We start from the raw sequence: 19,378 nt of genomic DNA on the forward strand, positions 1-19,378 counted from the left end.
ACATCTGTATTTACAGACTACAAGCTTCTTGTTTACTGCTTCACGTTTGTCCTCACTCCTTCTTTCTCTGAAAAGGGCAATGACAACAAAAGAAAAAAGGGGGGAGAGGAGAAAGAAAAGGGTTTTTATTATTGCCGTGTTAACTGGGCTGTGCGATTGTTTCCCAAACCTTTCACAGTGACGTCTCTGTAAACAGCCCCAGCATCTGTGTCCGACTTCAGCGTAAATACCGGCCGCGGTCATGCAAGACAAAACACTTGGTGAGGAAACAAAATGGAAGCACAGACTCTCAGATGCAGGTCTTTTGAAAGGCCCGATAAAAGAGATTTTTAGGTTTGATTAAAGTGCCTGGGACAAAAACCGGGCAATTGCCATCTCCTCTCAGCTTGGTGTCCGTCATCCTTTAAAACACAATGGCTCACGATCACAGGCTCTGCCGTTTGATCTCGCCCTTTTACGAAAGAAGCGGCACCAAATGAAATGTAAAGGAAATAAAAGCGAGAACGGTAATCTACAACCCAGAATTGAAACGCACATGACTTGTCGTACTGAAGATAAGGGTTTGTTTAACATGCGGCTCCTTATCTCTCCATTTCCTGTGGTGCTTCTGAGACCCTTGCACAAGTCTGCACATGTCAGCTGTGAAGAGGCCAGAATAAGAGATAAATGGCCTTACTGACCAATACGTTAAGATGGGATAGCTAACTAGGCAGCGCCACCATGTGTTGCCTGGACTTTGAGTGCCAAGTCCTTTGTTTGGCTAATGAGTCAAGAGTTAACACTACTGTAGTAGCTACCCTTATTTTGGGGCAGCTATACCCTCACCCTCCCATCCTCACTGAACAAGCTCACACTGGAGCTCCACACGTCTCTGAGGAGCTGTCTGCATTTTCTCACAGTGACTCATTCTTCGGTCTGTTGGCATTCATGGCCCTGCCAACTCCCCTTAGCGGATCAGTGCACTCCTGGGCAGCCCCCAGCTGATGATCACAGACAGATTTCCCCAGACTTGCGCCTTACATCCCCAGTGTCAGCTTCTTCAGTCCACCAGCTCCCACCGAGGGAAACCTGAGCTAAGAACAGCCTCGGTGGACAGTGTCCCACGGACATTCTCTTTTGAGGAAGAGGAAAAAACAGCAGGGAAGCGAAGGCTCTTGGTGTTTGGAAGGACCAAAATAACGGTAAAATAAATGCCCCACCATTTCAAAGCCCCAACTTTAAGTGCAGCGCTAAATGTCAGCTTCGTTTAGAGATGAACTCATGCTCTTACCATTTTTTGGAAAAAGACGGTGTCATTTTTATTAGAGTGTGTCAGATTTGGCTGAAGTGGCCTTGATGGTTGGGAAATTTGGGACTGCTAGATGACTAAAATGACAAGGGGAGAAAGATTGGCCATATTTACTCTAGATTGACAGTTGCAGTAAGCTTTCTGATGGGTACCTTCTTCTCGGAGGTAAATGGATTTTCTCAAAGAAAAGGACATTGAAGGGCAGAATAACCCTAACCACCATGTCACCTGGCCACAGAAGACAGCCTGAAGCCATACACTTATAATTACTTTAATCAGAACACATATTAATGAAAGCTATCTTTCTCACTAAGGCTCCTCTGAATTACCTCAGGGGGAAAAAAAAGCATAATTGTCAAGTTGACATTTCAAAGGGTTATGCAGACCTTTGAACAGGAAAAGTAACTTGCTAGTGGGATGTACATGATGGATTCCCAACATATTCATTTTAACCTCACATTTCCACAGAATTTCTTTTCACATTAAACTTGCTCATTTTGCTCTATTCTGAGCAAAGCAACCCTTCAGATAGCTATGAGTAAAGGTTTTGAGGAGGTGTGTGTGTGTGTGTTTTTGTGTGTGTGTGTGCATTTGCATATGTATGTGCGTCTTCTCCAGGCTCCTGTCATTGGTCGCACAGAAGCGTAATGAAAGGGTGAGCTGGAGAAGGACCAGGACTCGCCCAGTTAGATGTAAATTTGTGCCTCCACACGTCCCAAGCTGGTGATTGCTGCTATGAGTTACAGTTTAGACCCATGATGTCCAGATGTTTGGCGAACTGGCCAGGCCCAACACAAGTTACACACATGTTCTGGAATCAATCGACACAGGTTGGGTTTCAGACCTCATGGAAGTGGTGTACTCAGCTATTTTAGGAGTAGTTCCTGGAATAAGCCATTTCTCTTTTTCTCCAGGCTTCACCAATCCCTCTAGCAATTTATAGAGAAATTTGGGCATCACTTGTAAGGAGCTGTTGGAACTATGAACCAAACCTCCAAACCCCTGACTCAGGGCTATAAGTTAGAATGTGCAGAATGAGAGAGGCAGCTGATTCCATGGCAGACTCTTTTGGTCTGGTGTCATAAAATGTGGTGAAACAGTATTTAACAGGGGTGACTTGAGTTTTTTCGTTTGGTTGCTGAATGACTGAAATGTTGTCGTTTTCCAGGGCCGGAGTGTTCGAGAAACTTCACCTCCAACAGCGGTGTCATAAAGTCTCCGGGTTTCCCTGAGAAGTACCCCAACAACCTGGACTGCACCTTCATGATCTTCGCTCCCAAAATGTCCGAGATCGTCCTGGAGTTTGAGAGCTTTGAGCTGGAGCCTGATACTACGCCGCCCAATGGAGTCTTCTGCCGCTACGACAGGCTGGAGATCTGGGATGGCTTCCCTGGAGGTGAGCGGTCACCAGAGGGTCAAAGGGGTTATTTGCTTGCACTATTGACCATATTCTGTTGACATTCCAGTTGAATGTCTCACTCTTGCATTGACATTTACATTTTATTGTGACCATTAGGTTTTTATTTATAGTAGTTAGTATTTGTTCATGCAGTTGTGCAGGGACTATGATTACCAAAATTATAAATTGAATCATTTACACTGTTGTGATTCATAGGCGGCTGTTAAATAGACTGGAATTCCATTCTGCCATTGCAAGGACAAAAGTGTCATTTCATTTGCTGCAATTCTAGCTGTTCTCATATTTTTATGTTCAGTTATTATTATTCAGAACACGAGGCTCGTGTGCTTTAAATGTGGAAGACTGGAAACAGCAACATGGTCACATCAATAAATCAAGCCACTTGAATACACAGATATCATATAGGTCTGATATACATTTCGATGTAATTATGTTCAGTCCCCATCCAGATCACTTCAACAGAAGAGTCTGGCCTGAAATAAAAATAACATATTTTATACTCACACTACTTAAATAACATTCTTCTCAGGGTATTCAGGGAGTAGCTTGACTGTGGACTTCACAATAAGAAAATGGGAAGAACGGTGCACAACTGAGTGTTCTTTCGTTTTTCATTTATTTTTGATGGGCTGCACATGCTTCCTTCTTATAATGGTGTTGGTGTTGCATCAGTCTCTGGCCTGGAGTCCAGGGCCTTACGTGGCCTTAAACCCCCTGTCTGGACAAGAGTGAAGAGTGCTCTGGCAGTATCTCAATACAAAGGGGCAGGGCACTTTGGCTGCTTTCTTCCCCAGACCAGCCACACCTACTGGAGACCACATTCTCTGGCAGCGGTCTGACTGGCTAATGAAGCGTGCATGCATCTGTGTGTTTCAGGGGGGATGAGGGGGGTGTTTAGATGGCCTCAGCCATAGTTTCCCACCTATTCCTTTATCCTATCCTGAGACCCAGGGTTACAGCTACAGCACCACTCCACGCTGAGGGTTTTTTTTTCATGCCAGTGTAGCTACCTTGCAAGGGTCGGACGATGTGAAGAATCTACCCCTGTTTTAGGATTTACAGCGAGAGCCACTGCCGCCATTTTGGTTGTAGAGTGACCTTGTGGGGCAGGTGAGGTCATCTGGCAACAAGCTGTGGCAGGGGGCAACACATTTTGTAATTACCTCATTTTTAAATATATGACCACTGCCTGTGTCATCTGCATTAATTACCACTGTTATATTTTATCATTATAGCAGCTGCTATGCTGTTTGTGGCTTTAATGCTGAGCGCCTAGTTGTCTACCCTTCGGGAGAGGTGTCAATAAATGCACTCTTTTATGCATTTTTGTTTCAAATACGGGGGACATTGTTCCTTTTCCAATTTAGACCTGAGGATAAAGCGCTAATTAAAAAGGCTGCGAAGTCCTGTGGGGCTGTATCTGCTCTCACGTAATTATCACCTTTATTTCTGTCAGAGGGTGGAAAGTCACAGAGATCAGCGAGGGAGACATGTTCGTCCCCTCTCGACATTCGTCGCTAATAAATACAAAGTTAAGTTTTTCGCCCACTTAACAAGCCGCTCCTAAAGAACAGATTCCTTTCTTCGCGTCGTGTTTAAGCAGAGAGTCCCTCTCGTGAGGCTTCTTGTTCATTCAAAGCCGGCCGGCCTACAAGGACACAGCCTGATAGCACGGGACTGCTGAGCTTTTGTTCAAGATTTCAAGGTTTTCTTTTTTCTCGAAATTGAAAGGAACGGAAGAAGCAGAAGACCAATACCGTGCGATCGTACGTGTGAGACAGGCAGCAGGGTTTGGAGCGTGGGGGGAATGGGTATATGGGGGGGGGGGGGGGGGGGGCGGTGTTGGGGGTGGGAGAGGGGGCTAGACGTGCTAGGCCGTGATTAAAGCCGTGCATTACCTGCAGTGCCACGCGGATCAATACTGCATTAGCGCCGGAGGCTGGAGTTCGCTGTGGGGCTCCCCCGGAGAGTCGCGGGCCCTTTTCCCCCCCGTCCCGTGCAGACAGGCCTGGAAGGGAGCGCGGCCCCCGCTACCCCAGGCCCCTGTCCAGGCTAAAAGAGAGTTCACAGCAGCACAGCTCTTTAAAATTTAATGCCGCGCCGTTGAGTCATAATCTCGTAGATGGCTTCTTTCCCTCCCCCCCCCACCCCCCCTCCCGCTTCGTACATGTTTTCCATGCTGTGAGGATCACCCAGAGCCACCAGATTCCCCACCCCCAAATCCTGGTTGGCAGAAAGGCTTTCATCTGGCTGCCCGCTTGTAAATCACATTTCTTAAATGAGGAGAGGTAAGAAGGGTCTGTGGCTGTCACTCGTCAGAGATCACAGGCTCCCTAATCAAAGATAAGCAGTGGGTCTCATGGTCTCCCTTTCATCCGCCAGCTCGTAGGGGTAGGCTAACGCTCGGTCCCTCTGAAATATAGGCACTCCTGCATTCAGCGTGCTCAGTGGAACGTGTCGTGATTTTACATTTATTGCTCTGTTCTTCTCAACTCCCTCCCCTCCACTCCCCCTTTACCATTTGTTTGCCTTTAGCCTTTTTTTCCCCTTTGTAGTGGTATTTGGGAAGGCTTTTTTGTCATGGCCATGGCTGTCTTGAGAAGACGATTGCCGTTTGCTTTGAAGCCAAAGGAATTTATTGCTGGAAATCGTGCACAGGGACAAACGATGACCTTGCTCCGTGTCAGGGGGCGCTCCTCGGCCTGCTTTTCCCACACGCCAGTGTGAGGTGACCCGCTCCATGTTTCTCACAGCACCCCAGGATACCTGATATGCATCACCGGGGAAAAAATATGCTCATTAAACAAGGCTTTCCATGTTAACGAACCTCTCGATCTCTCTGTCTCTCTCACTCTCTCTCTCTCTCACTCTTTTTCTTTGCAGTGGGTCCGTATGTCGGCCGCTACTGTGGGCAGAACACCCCGGGCCGAATCCTGTCCTACACCGGCATCCTGGCACTGACAATCAACACGGATAGCGCCATCGCCAAGGAGGGCTTCTCCGCCAATTTCACAGTCATCCAGAGAACCGTGCCGGAAGGTGAGCGGAAGGTTCCGGAAAGAAAAATACACAAATACCCGTCACAATCTCCTCTCCTCGGTCAGATTTTAGCCGAGGCAACAACAACAGGGGGGGTTTAGGGCTAAGTGGGCCATCGCCCTACAAATATCAAGCGCTGGCATTTAATAATGCATGGATATAGCTCGTTTGGAGCTTTGGGACTTGCTGACGCCATAAATCACACCGCTGAGATTCTTGGTTAATCAAGTACGCTATGAGGCAGTCGCCATTCCCTCTGATTTCAAGACGTGGTTTACAAACTGGCTCAATACAACGTCTCCGACAGAAAGGGTCGGCCAGACAGCTCCCAGACACCCCCCTTCCCCGGATATTTAATATTTCCCTGGGAGGTGACCCCCTCACCCCAATTTGAGAAATGCTCTGACTTAACGTTTCGCCTGTGAGCAGAACCAACATAAGCTTGTAAATCTGTCCACAGACAACAGTGCGGGTGGGTGTTATCAGAATCATTGGTGTTAAATAAAGCACTAATTATCCCAGATGGCTAAAGACACCCACAGGGATTAATATGCATTTTCACTCCAAGTGTAGCGACGGTGACTTCACCAGACTGAAGGATGAGAGCAGGCTCAAGCAGAAATTGAGAGCCACTCCGCACACTGAGAGCCACTCCGCCACTTCCATCGTAGGAGGCCGTGTGGTGTGATTCTTCACATTTGTCGTTGTTTTTCATCAAATGGTTTTTGTGTACACCTAGAAGGGTTTTTACCCTGTAGTTTCGGGGAACTCAGGCAGGGTGATGTTATAAGTTGCTTTTGAGCAACTTTTGAGCTCCTTTTGAATGATCACTTTATTGTTACAATCACCGCCAAATGTCAGCTTTTATCCCTCATTTCAAGTAATTGAGAGACAAAAAAAGATCGCGATTGGCTCAAATTCTTCAGACGGTATTTTTTTTCCTCGCCAGCCTTCGTCCTTCCCCCGACCCGAAATTCGAGAAGTGTGCATATGAATAAAAAGATGAGCAGTGGTGTCGTGGCGCGAGACGGCCCTTCGACTCCCGCGTGGAACAACATTTTTGGGGGGAGGCGGCGGGTGTCAGAGTGAGGGAGAGCTGCTCCTCGGGTGGCTGTCTCCGAGCGAACGCAGATGGTCCCCCCATCTGCCGCGCTCTGTCAGAGGCGCCCCTCCTGGCTGCTATGGCCTGCTCCCCCACGTGCGTGCCTCTTATCCCCGGTCAGGGGCCGAGCTTCGGCCCTGCTCCTAACCTTCCCGCCTCTTTTGAGCGTCGCCCAACATACCTTCACCGCTGGCTAGTCATCCCATAGAAATGCAAGAAAGAAGAGGCACTAGGAAGGACTAGGAAGGTTGGTGGTTTGATCCCCAGTGTAGCCACAGTCAAGTCACTGCGGCTGTTGGGCCCTTGAGCAAGGCCCTTAAACCCTCACTGCTCCAGGAGGTATTGTCCCCTGCTTAGTCTAATCAATGCATCAGTTAAATAACTGTAATAAAAGAGAGAGAAACCCACCACCATCTTGTGCAGAACTTTGGCGCCATCTTAGGAGAAGTGGCGAGACACTGGACAGGGTGTATGCCTCTCTACCACCCGTTGCTTAAATTATAAAATCTGCACAATCTGCAAAGATAAAGTGCCTATAGGGAGCTGTGGAAAGGCAATTTGCAAAAGATGCAAAATGCCTAGCAGTCCCCCTTTTTTTCCACAAGTGTAAACTTAGCACTGGCACTGAATCTTTTATGAATAAAGCTTTATGTTCTGTCCTAATGTAATACACTTCCACGGTGTACTTCCATTAATGTTTTTTTCCTTTTCTGTGGAAAGTGAAAATCGCTTAAGCAGCACTGATCTGCACTTTATTCCCCCAACCGAGCGGAGTGTCTGCACATGGAGTGCGCCAGTCTCCTGGGTGTTGGGGGCGACCGACTCACTCTTTGGTTCTTCTGAGAGGGGTGAGAGTTTTCATAACTTCCTGATCGACGGCTGGTTCTGATCCGCAGACTTTGACTGCAAGGAGCCACTGGGGATGGAGTCCGGTGAGATCGCCTCGGACCAGATCGCGGCTTCATCTCAGTACAACCCAAACTGGTCCTCTGAGCGCTCGCGGCTCAATTACTATGAAAACGGCTGGACCCCCGCGTATGACACCAACAAAGAGTGGATACAGGTATGTGCCGCAAAACAGAAATTATGGGTTTACCCATAAAACCCAGAAATAATACAACAAAAACAAGGGATTTGCCCATGACAGGATAGCAACAATTACTGAAGCAGAACAGCTACTCCTTCCCATAAACCATATCAACTCCCCAACTGAACTTGAAAAAACAAATACTTGACTTCCCGGTGACTTTTAATAATGTGTTCACTGTTTTGGTATTTTAAGTATTTTAAGAGTTTGTTTTTTATCCGACGCTCAAATCAGTCAAATTTTCTCCCCCAGCAAAACCACGAAAAGGCAAATTAGAGAGCTAAAAAAACAACATAGTCTGAGATACCAGACTCACAAAAGCCTTGTTCAACTGAGAACCATTCTGGTTTCCTTACTTAATACCTGAAAGAGCTGCTTTCCTGTCTGGGAGAGCACCAGCCCCGGGCAGGCGGGCGGGGAACCCCCCCACTTTAACAGCACCACATACCCCCACATCAATATCCTCCAACTCCCCCACCCCACAGCGCATAACATACTATCAACATGGGAATGTGCTTGCATGTGAAGGCGTATCGAATCATTCACAGAGCATACGGTGCTCTAGCAGCGGAATATTGAAATCCCATCAGAAGGCATTGTTCTGTCTGGTTGCTAAGTGCCGTGGAAAAGCTACAGCCATGCACTCATTGGCATACATGACAGGCGGAATGTTCCGGCTTCACGGCGCATATAAATCTGATCTGCGGAAGGCACAAGGTGGGATTTAGTGAACTCATGCCCGCAGGCACGGTTAAAACCGCAGATATTCAGGGACTTTTCCCCCCTTCTCCCGTCTGAAGGTACGGCCAAACAAATTCCTCAGGGGGGCGGTAGCGAGGCCGTCTCAGAGCTAAATATTTATTCAGGGCACTTCACCAGCGAAAGTTTCTTCACTGCTATGAAAATATTGTCCCGGGGGCCCCATGTGGCTTGCAGGCTAATTCAATCATCCAGGGGCCCTCGGACCAGCGGGAAAGCTAGCGGGAGAGCGGGAGGTCTGAGCAGTGCTTCTGAGTCACCAAGGAACAGACACCCCCCACGCACTTCCTGTGGGATCATGGGAACGTTCCAAGGACATCCAGGACCCATCTTGTTATTGAGTGGGACCTGCCAGGACCAAGCTACATCTGCCTCTGTGGTCTCAAGCTGTAGCTGTAGCTGTGAGCTGTAGGTTAAAAGCTGGGCACACAGCTGAGCTGTCACTCCAAATGGTTGGAACGTGCAACGGTTTCCACAAAGTATATGAAACGGGTAGGAAAGCCAGCCTGATGGTTCTATGACTGAAGTGTTTTTATGAGGTGGGAAATGCTCATTGTTAGTTCTTTGGGTGTGAAGCTTGTTGATAATTAGAATGTATTACAGGAGAAAAAAATTCCACAAAAAGGGGAGGGTTTGTTAGGCTTCCAATTGCAGTTGCCTCTTCGAATTTTATTCAGAATAATGAAGTAGGCTTCATAGTCACTTTAAGTCTTTCTTGCTAAAGCCGTTTTAGTCATTCCATATTTTAATGAAATCCTAAATAGACTATCTCCCACAGTGCAGCAGTGGGTGAAATATAATAAAAATTTGTTGCCATTCAGGGGTCTCAATAGAAAATTGATCTGGTTTTTTTCAGCAGAAAAATCTGAACAAAAAAATAGAAACTGGCTGTTTCAGCCATGCTCTGCTGGGCACTGCAATTCCCTTTTAACCAATCAGATGTCAAAGTTGAGCTCCGCACATCTGTTTCCAAGGGAACAAAAAAGAACCCTGCTGTCGATGTTTAATTTATAATTTAAAGAAATCTGCTTCTCGGTGCCCCGCTCTCCTCAAGGAGTTTAATTATAACAAGTGTTATTAAAAGAGTGGAATTCTTCATTCCGTTTTGATTAAGTACGCCGGAGCACGGCACAACAATCGCTTGCTAATGGCACGGACGGTCTGAATGCACAAATCGTCTCATTTGCTGTTCAATGCACATAATGAATTCATTATTTATTTAATTATTTTCTGAATACATTCGCACCAGACAGTTATATTATTCATGACGGGCTGGGGTTGGATTCCCAGGCATTTTATATTTTATTCAAAGCATATACAGGATACCATTTGTCATCCATTTTAATGTTGCCTCATTCTCATGCAGCGGATGAGGGCGCGTGCTCGAGTTCGCTCTCGCAGAAATTACGCTGTGGACTTGTGGTTCTGTGCAGAGCTCAGGGTTTGCTTTGTGATTAATCGCACCCTGTGCATTAAAGGAACGGTCCTCTGGTTAAAGCAGAGACAGCCTGTCGCCGCTGAGACTTGGGTCGAATACGCTTCGGCAGACATGCCAATGGCCCTTCCCGTCACGGTCTCGGACTGTACTGTAGAGTGTATGTTCCTGTGAGCACACTGTACTGTACAGTGTATGTTCCTGTGAGCACACTGTACTGTAGAGTGTATGTTCCTGTGAGCATACTGTCCTGTAGAGTGTATGTTCCTGTGAGCATACTGTACTGTAGAGTGTATGTTCCTGTGAGCACACTGTACTGTAGAGTGTATGTTCCTGTGAGCATACTGTACTGTAGAGTGTATGTTCCTGTGAGCATACTGTACTGCAGAGTGTATGTTCCTGTGAGCAGACTGTACTGTAGAGTGTATGGTCCTACAAGCACACTCTACTGCAGGGTGTGAACGCTGCTTGTAGGGGCTCCTCCACGTCCGTTAGGTTAATGCCACAGGCTGAGCCGCAGTGGGGCTGCCAAGGCGCACACACCATTCAGGGAAAAGGCTCTGTTTGCCCGGTTAAGCATTCACGGAAGCGACCCAATTCCGTGCGGCTTTGTGTGGAAAAAAGCCTGTGTCTGCATCTGGGCAATGCATTGAAGTCCATGGGGAGACTTCTTTATTGGGAGAGGAGAAAGAACGAGAAGAGAAAGGGAGACTCCAGAGACAGGAGGAGGAGGATGGGCCCCAATCTCTGGAGACTTCTGACCCTGGCGAAGAATGGCCCCGTCAGGGAGATGGTTCGGATACCGCCGTGCTGCCGCAACAAAGCCGGTCAGAAATTCCCTCAGGCGGAATCATATAAGCAAAAAAAGCGATCTGAAAACCAACTAATTCCCAGAGACCACGGTCATTGATCACAGACAAGGCATGCATTATGCATTTTGTCTGGAAAAGTCAACTGTCAATACTTTAAAAGCTTTTCCACAGCCTTATCATAAAATGGTGGGGCCGCAATTTGTGAGTCCATATTTTTTTTTCTTTGGAGCACTCCATAATAATGCCATCCTCTGTGTGTATAATTTATTTACAAAGTATATGACCATCATCATAAATCTTGCCATATGAATACATTAACATTCAGTTTGTTTTAAACTAATAATGCACCTTGTGCTGATCGTCTAAATGGTTTGATTGTGGGAAAGGACGTCGATACTCATTCATGTAAAACCTCTTGACGAAAAATGTTTATCTAAAGCCAGCAGAGGGTAACAGCAACTCGAGAGAGAGAGAGAGAGAGAGAGAGAGAGAGAGAGAGAGAGAGAGAGAACAGTGTTTATAAAAGAATATCACATATGTTGCTGAAGGAAAAATCCTTGCTAATCTGACACAGTTGACTACCGGTTCCAGAGGAAGTATTCATGTCTTGATTTATTGTGCTATGAGCAGAGATGGTCGACCTGGGAATTGCCGTTTACTGAGAAAACGCATATTTCCCATGCTGGGTAAACCAGAACTGTGTGGACGCCTTCATACAGAACTGCACCTTGCTTGGAAATTGGGGTGAATTTTGCTGCTGCTGTCACCCAGGCACTAATTACAAAACATCCCCATTGGAAGCATTTCTCCTTGTCCTTCATTTTAAACCCAGGAGGGCGAAGCACGAAGGCTGAATGCCAAGGTCTGAAACAACGTTGAACGCAGCGATTTCCCATTCGCGCTGAACGGGAAATACAGACTTTCGATTTACCGCAGTTGGCCAAGCGCAATGGCGTCAACTCGCCGTCGCTTTTCAGCAAGGGCTCTTAGAGCGGCTATTTTCGTCTACACCTTGCTCTATGCCAGGAGATGAGTATGGGACAAAATTAACGAGGGCCTTTCATCGATGAAGTATGAAAATTGTTCTTTTGGCTGCAGTAAGTTCCACTTCAGACACAAGGCCCCTGTATGAGAAAGCTTGGCATCCCTCAGAATCTTGACTGTACTTTCTATGAAGTTAAATGGCTAGACTTGTTTCATCTGCATTGTAGTCTTGTGCTTGCTTTGTGGTATCAGTAAAAAAATGAATTCATGACTTTGCAAGTACAGCGACCACGGTGGAGGCAAATGAGAAATGAGGCCTCAATCTGCAGTATAAACCTGAAGCAAGCCAGGGTTGAATTGCATGCCACTTGATTTAAACCAGAGCCATTCAGTTAATGATCATTAGGATGATATTGTAGTTATGGATTGTTTTTTTCATCCCGCCTCCCTAACATACACACCGCTCTCTGGCTGTTCGTCTAATTTCTCATTGTCAAGACGATAGATGATCATTATTCAGGAAGAGGTGCATAATTTAATGACATAAAGAAGCATGGAAACTAAAAATACCAAGGTAATTCTGTCAGGTAAATTCTGTGATGGATTAAGGGTTGAAGAGTAACTGTGGGTCTCTCTGCATCAAGTAATACAATTTTCATGAAAGAGAATTAATTACACCTTTAGGTAATGGAATTCTTCAAACCTGAACGCAAGCCAGATGTTCTACATAAAATTAGATGGAAAGGCTCAGGTAAAAATTGATGAATGGAATGATGTTATCTGGCAACAACCGTGCCCTTCTCTTTCTCTTTGTTTTATCGGGTAAATATAAATCAAGTTTTCCTCTGCCAGGACTTTGACCACTGGCCATGTAGGGCCAGCTGGTACCAGATGGCTTTTGACTCTTAACTGTGCATGAGAATTCCCTCTCTTGTGATCTTTAGTTTTTTTTTATTGTTGTTTTCTTGAGAGAAAAGAGAATCGGTGAGACATTTATGTGCCTTCCCCTGAGTTCTGGATTATTCATTCAGCCCACACAGACAGATGGGTAGCTATTTTTCCCAACAGTCTGAAAACCACGCGGGAGAGAAGAAAAAAAAAATCGGTAAACTTTCTTTCAAATTATTTATTAAACACAAACCAGCTATCCTCCCACCATCTCAGTTATGAGAAAAGGTAACACAGCAAAACAAATCTGTACCCCCAACCCCCCACCATCACAAAGCAATAAACAAACGACAGAGTTGAAACACGACCCCCGTGCCCGACTATGCAATGCAGGCTGAAAATGGTGTACCTGTAATCAGTGGGGAGGTGTCATAACACTGACACCCACAACAGCAAGCAAAGGATGATGGGGAATTTGTTTCGCCGAGCCTGCTTTCGTCAGGCGTCATGGTAAACCCCTGCTAATCTAATTGCGCACCGGGACTTACAGGCAGCCTACCAGGCTAAGCAGGACTAATTCTCTCCCTTCCTTTCTGCTTCCATTTGTCACTGTAATGATTCTCGGCAGTGTTTAGCACCACAGCAAGAATGACAGCTTAAGGAAATTTCCATCGCGGGTCCAGGTGAGGAGAATCCATTTGCAGTTCATTGGGTTTCAACTGCAAAAAGAAGAAAAATATATAAAAACTCCTCTCACACAAAGGAGATGCGAGATGGCACATGTGGTTGATTTGGTACTTTAAGTGAATGGTCCGTATTTATATAGTACCTTTATCCGAAGCACTGTACAATTAATGCTTCACCCATTCACACAAACACTCTCGCACACACACACACACACACACACACACCAACGGCAATTGGCTACCATGCAAGGCACCAACCTGCTGATCAGGAGCAATTTGGGGTTATGTGTCTTGCTCTGGGACACTTGGACACACCCAGCCTGGGATCGAACCAGCTGCCTGACACGACTGCTCTTATTTCCTGAGCCAATGTTGCCCCATTGGAGTGGAGTTCTTTTGTTATTTCAGCAAACTTGCGAAGTAGTTTTGTCACTTAGGGATGTGAATATTTGATTATTTGCCCTTTTTGCACAATGATTATGGGCAGGGAGGTGATTATTCATGGCTTTCTGCCAATGCATTTTGAGTAAAATAGACTGGACCGTGTCCATTGGCTCCAGTGCTGGTTGCTTTGAGCAGCGTTATATGTCCGTGTTGTTGGTGCCGTGAGTAATTTTCTATCTTCATAACTTTAGCAGTTTTTCTGGCTGTTGCTCATGAAAGGCTTGAGCCAGTCCTGCCTGTCTGTCAATACCATCTTTCCCCCCTCGGTCTGAAATCAGGGCCCATACATAAATCATGGGCTGTTCATTAGTGCTGCGCTCTTATCAGCTTCTGTCTGTGAAACTGATCCACCCCATACTTGTTACCCGAGCTCCTACAGCTCTGGGCCCAAACACTCCTCTCGCATTGTACGTGCACATGCATACTCATTTTTTACGCTTTTCAATTTTCAAATGGCTAACAGCAAACATAGGTCTGTCTATGGGGTGGCACGGTGGAACAGCAAGAAAGTCCTGGGTTTGAGCCCTGCCTGGGTCTTTCTGTGTGGAGTTTGCATGTTCTCCCCATGCCTGCATGGGTTTCCTCCGGGTACTCTGGTTTCCTCCCACAGTCTGAAGACATGCATGTTAGGGACTATAGATGAAAATAAGCTCATTCGCTAACTCTCACACATTCACATTGATGTGGGAACTGAAAATGTTGATTAATGTGTACTGTCCCTGGTAAATAAATAACTCAACTTAAGTCAACTTGTCACCTGCTCCACATCAGTTTGGGAGAGAGCAGAATGCCACATCAAAGCATGTGTAGTAAGCGTTTAATACTCAGCCACATCTTCTGCATAATATGAGTAGTCATTCTGTCAGGAGCTGGGGCCCACTGAAACTCTCCCTGAAGCTATGACCAATTATGCTTTACCCTGCTGGACTGGCAGTCATAGTTTTGGTCATAGGGCACACATGCACATTTTTATGCTCTAGACTTGTATTTGATAAACATTTCTCCTTAACTTTGATGTATTCGTAATGACAAGCATGAAACTTTTTCCACAAAACCTTAAACCTTCATCAAAGTTAAACATAAATTCTAGTGTGGAGTCACCACAAACAAAACTTTGCCAGGAAGCCGCCAAGTGAGGCTACCAGGTGAACAGTGCTCATGGGTCATCAAGCAGGATTCGATAAGTGTGTTGACGTCGGCACTGAAGCATCTCTAAAGAGGCTCCTCAGGGATGGAACCTTTAGTTCAGCTTCCCTGGGTGAGTAACAGCTTTCAGGCCTAATGAGTCCAGTAGTCCTGTAAATCCCTGGGCGTATCCAATCATATCTCGTATCTCAACCTCTCCTTCATTGGCTCGGTTCATCAGGAGTGGCAGGTCAGGATGAGAAAGGGCGGCCTGTCGTCTTCTCGGAGTCTGTGTCCAGACATCCGTCTGACTTTTCAAATTCCTCCAGATTCTTCTCTGCGGCTAGAGGTTTTTTTTTTCTCTGTTATTAAAAAAATAAATGGTCTACATTATGGGATTCTACTTAATCTGTGTCAGGGTTTCAGGGCCTTATTTGGTAAGGCTGCTCTTCAGCATAAACTCCTGGTTTATTTTTTATGTTGGTGACCATTGTCATTTTTCACATTCTCTGTCCTTTTCCAAGGAAACCTATGACTCAAGGAACGTGTGTGCGATATCATACACACACCCACCACCTTGGATTGTTGATATTTGAGGTTCAAATTCTATTAAATAAAATATTAATCCCAACCAATATGTGCGTCATTATTTTGATAGCACTTATTCACATGGACTCCAAGTACGTGTTTGGGTACACTGTAGCGTTCCTTCGTCTAAATATTTGTATTTTACAAAGGTATTTCATATCTGAATTGTGACTGCTGCACTGCTTGTGGCATTTACAGTGTGATCTAATTTATTCCATCCTACGTTTATTAAGTAATCCCCCAGCAGCTAAGCCACCATCCATCACAGCTGTAGACTGCCTCCGACTGCATCAAAAGCATTTCCCATCGCTCTATGCCAAAGAGTCAATCCGAGATGCATTCATTTCCCCGCAAATGTACATTTGATTGAGCCTAACTGTTTGCATGCAGTTGCATTACCCCACTACAGTCCTGACCACTGAATGTCAGCTGCCGGACATCATTAGCAAACCAGACCAGCACCAGCTTAGCAGACCAGGGCTACTTCCTTTTTTCCTTGTGGGCCAGATTTGACTCAGGACTCAGGAATCAGCCATTTTGGAGCAATTATTTTTATTATTATTATTTGAAATGAGAAACCCAGACAGCGAATCCACTGGGCATAAGTGAAGCAACAGGTTCGCCCAGAGATTGCACAACATCTGATTCGGGTGCTTTGAGAGAGACTTACAGTACAATGAGGATAAAGCCTGCCTTGTGAAATAATGGGATTCTGACTCTGTTTCTACAAACCAATAAACTGAACTCATGTCTCTTTCTACAAATCTGCAAACCGAACAAGGGTTCTGCTTGTCTCTACAAATAAGTAAAACTGAATATAGAAGTCTGCCCATCATCAAACTTAACATTTTCTCTGACCGGAATCTGACTTGTGAAGTCAGAAAGAAAACATGTGGTTTCTGACTCTGAAAATGTATATGAAAATATTATATGTGGTACAGGAATTCATAATTACTTAATGAAAGCTTAATTGTTAATGTGGAATATATTTCAAAATCTATTTTCCCTCATATTTTTGTGTTTTTTATTGCCTATTTTTTCATGAAGCATCCCAACTTCATATTAGTATTCGCTTACATCCGATAAGCTCTAGTCTCCTGTCAGAGGAAATGAACTGTTCAACTATTGTCTTTTTATTAATGGGAAATGAGCTTTTATCCTGACTTATTAAAATTCACTCCTAACCCTTCTCTGAGATATGTTATACAATAATGATACTTCCTGTGTAATTATTTTAACAGGTATGTTTTGCTGTTATTTTAACTTTTCCTTTTTTCATTCTCTTAGGTGGACCTAGGTTTTTTGCGCTTCGTCTCAGCCATTGGGACACAAGGAGCGATCTCCCAGGAAACCAAACTGTCCTACTACATTACGTCCTACAAGGTTGACGTGAGCTCCAACGGCGAGGACTGGATCACGCTGAAGGAGGGCTCCAAGCAGAAAGTAAGAAACTTCCTCCGTCCTCCTGCTCCTCATCTGCTGTGGAAATTTCTTAGCCTGAACGAGTGAGCACGGAGACAATGATCTCTCATAGATTCAGGCGGAAATGGCATTTAGACTGCGACCAGGACAGCGCCGCAATCAATCAGAGCTAACGTACCCTTCAAACCCTGCTGACGCCAGATGAGTAAAAGAGCCTTGAAGATCCGCAGAGCTGCGTCTAAGCCATCGGCCGTGGGGCTGATTTAGGATGCCCCCCTGCTGTGCTTTTCACAGAGACTGCTCAAATGAGGTGTAAAGTTAAGCCTTGTCCTGCTGGTGTCATGCTAGGGCATCCGCCTTTATGCAGTAGAACACAGTGATGGCCTGGTTAGCTACTGCTTCTGTTCAATCTACTGGGAATGTTAGCGAACACAAATTGTGTGAGGGAGCCTCGAAGTCAGGGGCATTGATGTCGTTGGTTACAGGGCCCACTTTCAGTTTGCTTTGGCCTGGAGAAAACAAAGTCCTAATAAGAAAGAGTCTGAAGGAACGAGGACAACGTTTGACCGCATTTGACCCACTTTTAGCTATCTGTTATCTCGCGTTTAGCCGGCTGGTACAACAGCTTTCAGCTAATCTGCACAGAGTCACCCTCCGTTTGACCGGCTGGTTCGACAGCTTTCTGTTAAACTGTATGGCTGATCTTGGCAGCTTTCGATCGATCACCAATCAGGCAGCAATAAATAGCCTGGGTCTTTTCCATTGCAAACTGGGACTCTTTATGTGGTCATTAATCTAGAGATTGAGTGTGTGTGTGAGTGTGTGTTTGTGTGTTGCGTGTGTGCGTCTTTGACTGTAGGGACTGTAGCTTGTAAATGCAGGCATCGAACTGGCCTTATTATGTGTAAGTGTGTTTACTTTACCTGAAGACCCAATTTTTTATATGGCTCTGAATTATGGTTTTCTTCAAAATGCCAACCTTAACAGTGATGTCGTGAGGCAGGTTGTTTAGATTTTCCAGCGACTTAAGTGCTTTTGTGAAGAGAAAGGCCCATTTACTGCATGCTGACCAGGCAGTTTTTGGCTCCACCATTAGCCATGAAAAGCTATTTAATACTGTAGGTTGCGGCAGAGTGGGACATCGACATAGCGCTCGGAGAGTGGATGGCTCTCTGTGTTCCTCCATCATGTGCGAGGCAGCCAGTGTCCTGGGACCGCGGTGACAAAGCTCCCTGATGGACTAATGGCCCTCTCTGCCAGTGTTTCAGAGTGAGGCTTCGCCACGGGAGACACTTCCTATAGCTTCTTTGCGTCCGGGAAGGGATCGGGAGTGGGGACTCCCCCAGATAGATCCAACACGGGGGAATCTTCCTGGTGCAGGAGTCATTCCATGTTTCTAGTGAACTTAGAGGTGTGTAATTACCTCAGTGGTGGGAGAGAGTGACTCACCGAGGGTGAGCAGTAGCATGGCTGACTTCTTGTAAAATACGTCAGGAGCTATCAAGGAGGACTAAACCCTAACTCAAAAAAAGCATGACCAGGTATGTGTACATATACAGTAGGGTCCAAAAGTACGAGACCACATTGAAAATCTGGGGGTTTTTTCATGCAGTCCTGAAATGAAAAAAAAGTTTTAGGATTTAAAAAAAATGAAACAAATTAAAGTTACAAAACTCTGCAAGAACTACTGGAAGACCAAAGAAGAGCACGGAGTGCTGGACAATCCACAATCACCTGACCTCAACCCCATTGAACTCTAATGGGAGCACTTGAAGACTGACAAAAGCCAAGCGTTCAGTAACATCACAAGATGCTCTTTGGAACACAATGTTCCGATAACATTATTCATCAGGTTTTTCCATGCCAGCTCAAGTGCACGTTGCCATTAACGCAAAATGTGGACATACCAAATAATAAGAAATGCTGAAACGAATGTCTTTTTTTTTAAAGATTCAACTTTTAACTCAAATTGTTATGCCAATAATATAAAGAAGACAAGCAACTTGCCTGCAGTAAATCAGATATTACGGTCATTAAATGAAACAGGAGCACATATGACAGACCAATCACTGTGTATATATGTGCCCTCAGTATAATAAGCAGGAACATGTGGACTGGTTTGGTCCTCTCGCTACATTACTACATATATACTACATGTCTTCTGCTTGTCCATTTCCTCATCGGTTGTCATTACAAAGCACTGCACGTCACAATAACGACAACAACGTTCTCTCCATGTCTTTCATCCCCCTTTCTTTGCTTTTGAGGAAGATGACCTAAATCGGGCTCTTTTACCATT

General features: G+C 45.5%; 1 protein-coding gene across 1 annotated transcript in view; it reads left to right on the forward strand.

Moving 5' to 3' along the window:
• The window catches only part of nrp1a (neuropilin 1a), a 61,533-nt gene that overhangs the window by 25,255 nt on the left and 16,900 nt on the right, over positions 1 to 19,378 (forward strand). Inside the window, exons 5-8 of the mRNA XM_061239553.1 lie at positions 2,457 to 2,684; positions 5,592 to 5,747; positions 7,746 to 7,912; positions 16,945 to 17,100. Coding sequence (XP_061095537.1) covers positions 2,457 to 2,684; positions 5,592 to 5,747; positions 7,746 to 7,912; positions 16,945 to 17,100 — 707 coding nt within the window. The remainder of the gene's footprint in view (positions 1 to 2,456; positions 2,685 to 5,591; positions 5,748 to 7,745; positions 7,913 to 16,944; positions 17,101 to 19,378) is intronic.

The sequence above is a fragment of the Conger conger genome, chromosome 4 (genome assembly GCF_963514075.1).
Source record: "Conger conger chromosome 4, fConCon1.1, whole genome shotgun sequence".
In the NCBI taxonomy this organism is placed as follows: domain Eukaryota; kingdom Metazoa; phylum Chordata; class Actinopteri; order Anguilliformes; family Congridae; genus Conger; species Conger conger.